At 39.6% G+C, this 9,884-nt stretch overlaps 2 protein-coding genes across 2 annotated transcripts; one reads left to right on the top strand and one right to left on the bottom strand.

Moving 5' to 3' along the window:
* Nucleotides 1-1,980: 1,980 nt before the first annotated feature.
* lyar (Ly1 antibody reactive homolog (mouse)) lies at nt 1,981-4,742 on the bottom strand. The gene is made up of 8 exons (XM_026307201.1): nt 4,328-4,742; nt 4,091-4,205; nt 3,894-4,001; nt 3,666-3,746; nt 3,047-3,365; nt 2,617-2,685; nt 2,362-2,447; nt 1,981-2,259 (listed from the first exon to the last, which is right to left on the bottom strand). The coding sequence occupies exons 1-8, from the start codon at nt 4,447-4,449 to the stop codon at nt 2,122-2,124; spliced, it is 1,038 nt and encodes a 345-aa protein (XP_026162986.1). The 5' UTR covers nt 4,450-4,742; the 3' UTR covers nt 1,981-2,121.
* Nucleotides 4,743-4,990: 248 nt separating this feature from the next.
* Nucleotides 4,991-9,794, top strand: zbtb49 (zinc finger and BTB domain containing 49). Its single transcript, XM_026306928.1, has 8 exons — nt 4,991-5,055; nt 5,502-5,701; nt 5,833-6,959; nt 7,050-7,096; nt 7,178-7,251; nt 7,746-7,828; nt 7,999-8,160; nt 8,725-9,794. Exons 2-8 carry the CDS (start codon nt 5,550-5,552, stop codon nt 9,441-9,443), a joined length of 2,364 nt encoding a protein of 787 aa, XP_026162713.1. The 5' UTR covers nt 4,991-5,055; nt 5,502-5,549; the 3' UTR covers nt 9,444-9,794.
* Nucleotides 9,795-9,884: the final 90 nt, after the last annotated feature.

The raw sequence follows: 9,884 nt of genomic DNA, 5'->3' as shown, positions 1-9,884 counted from the left end.
CTGTAAGCTGATTTCTTCATAGAGTTTCATTTTAGTTGTGCAAGAAATATTAGCCTATTTCCATTTTTTAAATCCTTGAATGTTATCTATTTTTGTTTTGTTACTTGTTCAAATAAATAAACTCAATCTACATGGTCTACAATAAGACCCTTTTGAGTATAGAAAGTGATATTTTCCTACATTTAAGAATATAAAATTTAGTTAAGCGTAGTAGCTGTATCATTACATTTACTGTATAAGAACAGCGAATTACAGCTACATTTCCTTCGTTAAAGTGGAAATATTAATTGATTAGTTTGGTTCATTATATGTACAGTTGTACAGTGATATATTCATTATTATACAGAAAACTGAGTTTGATGCAATCACTGGACTAAATGAATAACAAAGGTGTGTATAACTGAAGCAAGTGTGTTTTGTGTACTTTATATCTTCTTCAAACAATGATTTGGACCACTGGCCTGAATAAGCTACACTGTCAAATGGGAAAATGAGCTTAATTGCACAAAAAACAGCTGACATGGTACACTTGCTGCCATCTCACATAAAGTGTTTATCATGAATGTAACATTCATTTACACAGCACTACTGCTGATACCTTTGTCTTATTTCACACAGTTAGAAACTTACAACAAGGCAAAGGCAGGGCATGTGCAGTAAAGAAAAATGCATAATGCTCTATTAATAATTGCTACAACTCATTCTGTGTGACTTTGGCAATGGTTGCAACTGCTCACTTTTGTTGATCTACACACAGCTACCAGTTAATAAGTTACCTAATAAGTTACCACTGAAATTAATGTAGTATAATACAATAGTATTCTAATTAATAAATGAAATAAATTTTTCATTGTAATCATTGTAATATTCAGCGTTTGTCCTAATTGTTTCTATATTATTTTTGGCACCTTACATTGTGGATCTGTTGGACATTATTGTGTTATACTGATATAAGTCTTTAATTACCTTGTTTATATTTAATAGGCAAATGGATCTCTCCCCAACAAATTATGAGAAAGCACTTGGTGATAGTGGAGAGAAAAAACTCACTTTAACAGAAGAAACCTTCAGCAGAACTGGGCTCAGTTAGATTAAACCGCCAGTTTACTGAAACAATTAAGGATGTTTTATTTCTTATACTTATGTTATTACTATAACCTCACTAATACCTTAAATATCCCAATACTTAAAAAATAGACAATGCATAGGTAGCTGCCATTAGGTTTAAAGTACAAGGATGAAACTGCCCTGTGGGAAACATACTTTAGTTTATTCTGTAATATTTCGTGACATTAAATGGTGATTTGGCAACAGTAGATGTAAGCCTTAGTTTCAGTTGTCCTGCGTAACCATGTGAGTTGGGTTGGATTGGATTAAAACAAATGCATTAAGCAATACTGAGTCTCACCGAGGACTAGAAAACGCCATTTTAATACTAGCAAACTTGAGTAACAGCTTTACTAATACCCAAAGTATGCAATATACAATTACAGGTAAGCAGTGTGATGAATGAGTGTCAGTGTTAAACCTGCTGGGATTAGTAGGGTTTCATAAAGCTGATTTCCTCCTTTAGCTCCTCCTGTATCTGTGTGTGTACAGGGTAAAGAGGCTGCTCATTCTAGCAGAGGAAAATCAGAAACTTCACCCGAGGCTGACACCAAGCGTCTTGCCTCTATAGAGCTTCTGTGTCCTTGGCCAAATGAACCGAGTTCGGGGTGCCGAGGAATGTGCATTAGCTTCGTCCCGTGTGAGAGTCAAATTCACCTCGGGTGCACCTCTCCCATTTCCCTTCCCCCACTCCAACATCCAATCCCACAGATAAAGTGCCGTTTCCCAGCATTATTGTGGCTTTGGAATGTGGAACAGGCCAGTCATCTGTCACAATTGTCATTTTTTAAATTAAACAACACTGATGTTTTATATACAAATTGTAAAGCTCACATAGACCAGAACTACTGCTACAAAAAACACTGCATACAGTTCAGGTATAAAATGATTTAATCTTTGAGATTATATCATCTGTATAAAAACATTCACGGGAGGATGGCAGACAATGGCTTTTACATTTTAAAAGCCTATGAACAAGATCCATTTTATGTCAGAGGTAGAAGATAAAGATGTCTACTTTACAAGTCTAACTCTGTCTTTCAAAACTCTAAATGTGGGGTTGCTGCCAATCTTCTTGTTGAAAAGTGCTAGCACTTCCTCCTCTGTTTTAAAATTTCCTTCACCAGTGAAAGAGTAATAAGCTGCCAAAACCTGTCAAAGAAGGAAAAGACATATTCTCAAATATTAAGCATTAAACATGCTGGGTTTAGAAGTGGGTATGCAAACAAAGACCCAGAGATTTCTGTGCCTCACCTTCTTCCTGAGTTTCTTCACTGAGAGTTCCTGGTCAGGTGAGTCTCTCAATACTGCCTTGATATTCCCCTTCCAGTTGAATTTGCCTATAAATTGATCAGAAACATAAATTAGCTTCTAGCATGGAGAATATTCATTGCCTGTCATTTGATTACTGTCAACAAAGGAAACAACACTGACTCCTGGTGGTTTTACTATTTACACTGTCATGTATTTAGTAAAAGACCTCAAAGACCATGTAACAAACCACATTACCTTTGGAAATCACTTGATTCTCAGTCTCCTCTGACATATGTGTATCAGCAGCCTCTGCTGTTTCATCAGCTGGGAAGAAAGCGTAAAGAGTTATACGGTAAAGAGAATCCTAAAATACACTTGTCTAGACTCTTTGACTGAAAAAATAAAGATGGGTGAAAACAGATCAGTGGGCTATAATTGTAAAGCACATACTTTGATCTACACATATGGTGGCACAGATTTGCACACAGCTGGCCATTGGTACTTAAACCCTTCCTAATTATGTACATTTGGTGATGCAAATATGTGGTAATTTCACATTATGACGATCACTGAAGCATAAAAATTATGTTTATAAACTATATGACTACTAATAACAACGTAGTGACAGAAAAACGCTGCATTGACTGTTAAGAGTAGCAGATTATCTGCAGGTCTTCTGACATACTCTTCGTTTTCTTGCTGGATGTGCTGCTCCCACTTTGCTCTTCATCTCCCTCCTCCTCACAGCCATGCTTTCTTTTTCTGTCCTTTTTTTTCTTTTTGCCAGCCTGATCCTTCTCTGGCTCTGGCTCTTGGACGACTGCTGTTTCAACATCTTTCGTAGCTTTCCCATTCTTATGTTGGTGGGCCTCTTTGCGCTTGTGCTTGTTCATTTTCTTCTCAGCTTTTGTTTGGCCATTCTGCTTTTCATTTCCATGAGCTTGTACTTGGGCTTCAGGCATCTTCTGTTTATCTTCTGTATTCTGCTGGGGGGGCTCTGGAGTCTGTCAGATTGTGGGTTGGATAATGAAAGTTAGTTTAAATGTTTAAACTAATCTTTTTTTTCTTGACAGAATTTTGCACCACCAGACAGCACAAAGAAAACCACAAAACCACAAATATATTTCTGCCATGCTTTCTTCCCATTTCATGACATATCAGAAACCTTCTCAGAGCTCATTACATTTCAGTGCCTTACATCAGATTAGTTAAACTAATATGACTTATATGTTCTCAGCTGACAGACTAATATGCACATGAAAACAGTCCAACAGCAAGACCAACCTTTAAGCAGAGGAACTTACATCGTCAGCTGCAGCAAGGATGTCCCACACTTCGTCTTGAAGGCTGGTGTTGGCTATTTTAAGACTGTTTCTTATCCAGTTCTGAAGAGGAGTCACAAAATGAAAATTGTTGGTTCAAATCTCCATTAAGACTATGCATATGTGCGTTTATAACAAGATGTAACTGACTATAGGATACTCCGCTCAATAAAATATAAAAAAATTGTTACAGTTTAAAGAAACACCAACCTGAAACTTTGCCTTCTTTCTTGGGACGTTATCATACGAGCTGACTTGTCTGAGCACATCCTTTAGCTTGGCACTAACTCCAGGTTTGCTCATTGCTTCATTGATTTTCTTCAGAAAAAGAAACATCACGTTAAAAAAAAAAATTCAGAGCGATAATGGTATTAACATGGATTTGACATCACTTCTCAGCATTTCACCTGAATCCACTGCTGCTGTTTCACATCTCCTTTGTTTGCCTTAGCTTCGTAGCTTTTGCCTCCATATTTCTGATCTTCACTGATGCATCTATTGTGGTTCTTGTAGTCATCACCCCTGAAAAACACAATTTCACATACGTAGCACCGTGAGACTGGGGGCTAATCTCTGGTTAACTGGTCTGAGTTTTATCCTAGGAAAATAAAGAAAGTAAAAGTCTGCAAATACTCGCTCTTTACCAGAAGTCTTTTCCACAGTCGATACAGGACAGGACTTGGCAACTCCGGCAGATGTTCACATGCTTATCGACCTGAACCTTCTTAAGAGATTCACCGCAACCGTTGCAGGTGAAGAAAACCATTTTGGACACTTGTGTTTGAAAGCTGAAATGAACGACAGTAACGTCTAAAACAAAACAGGTATGACCGAGACCCGACTGGTTAAAGTAGCTACAGATAGGTGGCCGCCGTTGGCAGCTGTTACAATGAACGAATGGCGAGAAGTAGTAGACGCTCTATCAAAGTAAAAATATTGTGAGCCGGGATAATATATGTTTTTTTACTTTAATTTCTCCTTTAAATACTACAACCCCCTGAACTGTTCCATTCGTGTGAACTTTTCAAAACACACGTGACCACATCGGCACACGGTAGCTACGTTGTTAGTCTTCCGTGTGCAAAATCCACCGAAGCAAAGTTCCTACCATTCCATATATTCCATATGATACAAATCTTTTTTTAACATATATTGGACAATTTTGTATATTATAATTTTGAATATATTACACAATGACGTTACAGCAAACGATTCCTGCAGAATATTTTTTCACGTTACGTTACGTTATTTTTCACGTTCATGCAAAATTAATATCTAGGCGGTCAGAAATTTGAGCTGTACCAGGATGTGATGTAAGAGTGTTAAGAAAAGTGACCCATCATCCAAAGAAAAGGCGGAACCTCTAAAACAGGTTTGTTCTTATTTTTATGACTGTTCTTACTGAGATAGAGCTAATTCGGACTTTATGTTTGGGTTTAAAATGTCTGTCCTAGTGCACCTGTTGCTGCACTGGTTCACATCACTCACTGTTGTGGATGATTAGCACAGCTTTGTTAGCCTGTTAGCAGCTTTCGTCCAATTTTTGCATGGGTGGTCTCGCAGCCCACACACTTGGTTCCGCGCGGTTGTTGTCATGCATTGTTGTTGTTGTTGTTATGTATTCTTGAGTTATTGTTATGTATTGTTGTGTTGATATGTATTGTTGTGTTGTTGTTATGTATTGTTGTGCTGCGTATAGTTGTGTTGTTATGTGCCAGTGCTCACTTGTATCAATTTTGACCTAGTTGCATTTTAAGGTAACTAATTTATAAGTAACTCCTCAATGTTGTTGCTTTTGACATGTCTCCTCCTGGTTAGCTGTTTAATGGACAAGCTGGAGCTGAGTGGTTCAGAAGCTGAGTGACCATGGATCCGCTGTCCACCCACAGCTCCTACCTCCTGCAGCAGCTCCAGGAGCAGAGGATTCAGGGGCTGCTGTGTGACTGCATGCTTGTGGTCAAAGGTGTCTGTTTCAAAGCACATAAAAATGTCCTGGCTGCTTTCAGCTCCTATTTCAGGTGCTTTTATATACATATAGCGATATATATATTTTTGTAGTTATACATGAGTGAATTAGTGTCATATTTCTGCTCCTGCCCCTCAGCTAAGGAATTACGCTCCATTAAATTAACAACTTTGATCTTTTCAGGTCTTTGTTTCAAAATTTCCCCAGTCAGAAAAATGAGGTTTTCAACTTGGTTATCCAGGATGTCAGTGGCATCGGCCAAATATTGGACTACATGTACACCTCCCATCTTGACATCAACCAAGATAATGTGCAAGCTCTCCTGGACATTGCTCAGTGCTTGCAGGTTCCAAATGTGCAGAGCATGTGTAATGCTTTCCTCAAGCCTTGTCCTCCACCAGTGGAAATCCCATCATTTTCTCTCCCAGGCATGCTGGGTACAGAGCATGACTGCCTCCTGGGGAGCAGTCTTCCTCATGATGTTGACCTCCACTGCCCCTCTGAAGCCCAGAGGCCTAGCTTTGGCAACGAAGTGGACCATGCCAAAAGGGTGCCAGTTTCTGTGTCTAACAGCAGTTCAAGCTGTGACACAACTAGTTCCACTCAGGCACCTGTAGAAAAACAACTAGTCCATGGCTACAAGCTCCGTAACTTTTACAGCAAGCAGTACTTCAAACAAAGTGCAATTCAGACTAATAGTGCAGCCTCAAACCAAACCCCAGGCCCTTTGGTGGTGGTGGAAGAGCAACAGTGTCAGCTTGGGGTTGGCCAGGGAAGTGGCCACACACCTGTATGCTTAGGAAACACTGTTCAGCCCAACACACTCTCCACATCTATGGCAGTGGAAAAGAGCCCTGTCTCTTCTTTAACACCTTCAGAAAATCTAAACACTCCCAACTCTGACACAGCAGACTCCATGCTTAACAAGCCTATGCGCCCAAAGAAGACTGTATACCTTAAAAAATACAACTACTTGCGGTCTCAGAAGGCTTTGGAGGAGATGTGCGCTGAATCAGTCAGTGAGCCCATCCTCAGTTGTCCCAAGGAGAGCCATCAAGAAGAGCCTGTGATCCAGGCTGAAACTTCAGAAGCTCCAGTTGAGGTACCTACTGCAGCCAGAGAAGAGGTTTCTGAGACTGCAAATGATGTTCAGTTTTCCAGTGCTTCACCTGTGAATCAAGAGGAGCAAAGTCTGAAAGCTGCACCTGAGCCACCGCCACAGACAGGACATAAGCAATATTGTTGTGAGGTGTGTGGGAAAATCTTCAAACACCCCAGCAATCTGGAGCTGCACAAGCGCTCACATACTGGTATTTAACATTTACAATTGTCTTACAATCACTCATCTTATGCAAAAACACCAAAGATTAACAAACCAATATGCACATTTCTTGTTGCAGGAGAGAAACCTTTTCAGTGTAATGTTTGTGGGAGAAACTTCTCACAGGTACAGTCTGGGATATTCTGATTTGGCCCAGTACTTCAGAAGTGATCAGATTATATTAATGCAACTGATTTTGGTTTACAGGCTGGAAATTTACAGACACATTTGCGACGCCATTCTGGCGAAAAACCATACATCTGTGAATTATGTGGTAAAAGGTAAAGAATCTCCTATCATCTCTTTTTCTTGTTTATACTTATATTACAGTTCTTTTTTCCCTTGTATATTTTTTTCAGTTCGCCACTAATGTGATGTTTATTTCTTCTTCATTACATGAATAGATGATTGTGTGGTCTAACTTACTAATTTAATTAGTATAGACTATATATAAATTAAAGTTCCAGCTTAACAGTTTAATTATTGATATCACTGAATATTACACTGCCTCGTAGGTCGCTATAGTTCCTACAGACCTACTAATACAATAAGATGATAAGATACAGTAAGATAAATTTTATTCATCCCCAAGGGGAAATTCACGTGGTCTTGTAGTTAATTAGTAAGTCAAGCAGTGAGAGTAGTGAATGTAGTCAGTTGCCATTTGCCATTGGCTAATGTGTTGTAGAGACTGGTGGCAGTGGGGATGAAGGATCTCCTGTTTCGTTCAGTCCTCCAGCGCAGTGAAATATGACTTTCATCTGTGTTTTTTCAGCTTCACGGCATCAGGAGATGTTCAGCGACACAAAGTGGTGCACACAGGAGAGAAGCCACATCTGTGTGATATATGTGGTAGAGGTATGTAACAGCTCAGTGCACAAGAAAAAGTCTTTATTACATTAAAAACTACAGTAACAATTTTTTTATGTTGTTTAGGTTGAGAGACCCCACTAGAAAGTTGTGATTAGCTAGGGATTTTCTGTCTCCATAAAATGTTGTTTTACTTTCTTTTTATGGTTGTTGTTTAGGATTTAACAACTTGAGCAATCTGAAAGAACACAAAAGGACTCATGCCATAGACAAGACATTTACCTGTGACCAATGTGGAAAGTCCTTCAACACACACAGAAAGCTTCTGAAGCACAAGGCCCGCCATGCTGGAGAAAAACCACACAGTTGTGCCACCTGTGGTAAGGAGCAGTCTGTATTTAGTTTCAAAGTACTATTCACTCTCTTGTTTTGTAGATTTCACTACAAACAAAGTTGCATAAAAAATGATATTCAGTGATTAAAAAAAAATCATGAAGTGTAAACAACCTGCTTTCATTCCTTGTAGCGTTAGATAGATAGGGTTGTTTGTCTCTGGTGACAAACAAACAAGCACAAACACCAGTACCTTTCACCCAAAGAGAGCTGGGATAGGCTCCAGCAGATCCCTGTGAGCCTCATTAGGACTAAGCAGGCATAGATAATGGAAGGATGGATGGATGTTATAATTTACATTGTTGGCAGTCACACCTCTGTTACATTTGATAAACTAGCTGAATAAGCAAGCAAAAGTTTAAAAGGAAATTTGCTTTTAGTTACACTGGGATTTCTCATCTTTCCTGATCACTAACTATTCTGCTGTACAGGCAATAATCTTTTGACCTTTAACAAGTCAGTCAATTACGAAATGTTATTATGTGACGTATAGACTGTAGCTAATGTCTGCACAGTGTTTTCTGATCAGTTTGTGTGCTAAATCAATGCAGGGAAGTGCTTTATTGGTTCTGGGGACCTGCAGCGCCACATACGGTCACACACTGGTGAGAAACCCTACATCTGTAATACTTGCGGAAAGAGCTTCACCCGCTCTGCCATGTTGAGGCGACACAGCAGCATGCACTGCAAGGGGGCTCCAGTCGAAAACCCAGCCCGTGACACCACTGAGATACATAGCTCAGAGGGATCTCCCTCATTCCCTAAACCTGTTAGCCACAGTAAGCCAGATGCCTCTGCCAGAGAGCAACATTTCTCTGCTTTGATGCCCCATACAGGATTAGAGAAACCCTCTCCACCGTCTTCTTCACCACCACAACCAGCATCAAATACAGAGACTCCTTCTCCCACCCCCCTTCCAGAGCTGCGCTCTCTGGTTCCCCATCATCTCCTCTCCTCAAACCACCAGGAGAGAGGTACAGCTCTGGCTGCTCCAGACCACATTAAGCTGGTCAAGCCCCACCTCTCTCAGGAGGCCGCATACGGTCCTTATGTTGTGGAGAATGGAAATATGTCAGTGGATATGGGCAGAGGTCTAGTGGGCAGACCCTACCCACTGCCTCCCACAGATAATCACAGCAATTCCCTCACAGGGTCTAGCAGGTCCAGTAGTGGCCCCTATAAGTCCAGTGAGGGCCAGTTAATCTCCAGTGTAACTCTGTGGGGCCTGGCAATGAAAACTCTGCAGAATGACAATGACATGGAGCAGTAAAAGGCTTTATATTCTTCAGATAAGCACCATAACCAGTTCAGAGGATGTCACTTTACACTATTTAAATTACAACTGTTACCACCAAGTTTTAAAAAGTGGTAGCTCTGATGCTGCAGGTATGAAATGTTAATAATATAAATTGTTCATAACGGAAAATGTTTATAATCTTCAAAGTTTTTTTTCAATACTCAAAATTGAAGTTTACAATAAAAGAAGTGCAGGAGCAGTTTTTTACCCAGCCAAACTGTAAACATCAGTGTATCACAGGTAATAAAAATATTAATTATACTCTTTCTGTTTGTATATACTGCGTTGTAATTTAAAATGTAAAAAATACAGACCTATTTTGAACCATTTGTGTCAAATGCTGATGTGTTATTTTCCCACAACTTTGGTGACATTAGGTTTGTGTTTTATTTGCACAGAAAAGCATTTTAAGTC

This window comes from Mastacembelus armatus, chromosome 5 (assembly GCF_900324485.2).
Source record: "Mastacembelus armatus chromosome 5, fMasArm1.2, whole genome shotgun sequence".
In the NCBI taxonomy this organism is placed as follows: domain Eukaryota; kingdom Metazoa; phylum Chordata; class Actinopteri; order Synbranchiformes; family Mastacembelidae; genus Mastacembelus; species Mastacembelus armatus.
This window is presented reverse-complemented; position numbering and strand designations above follow the sequence as displayed.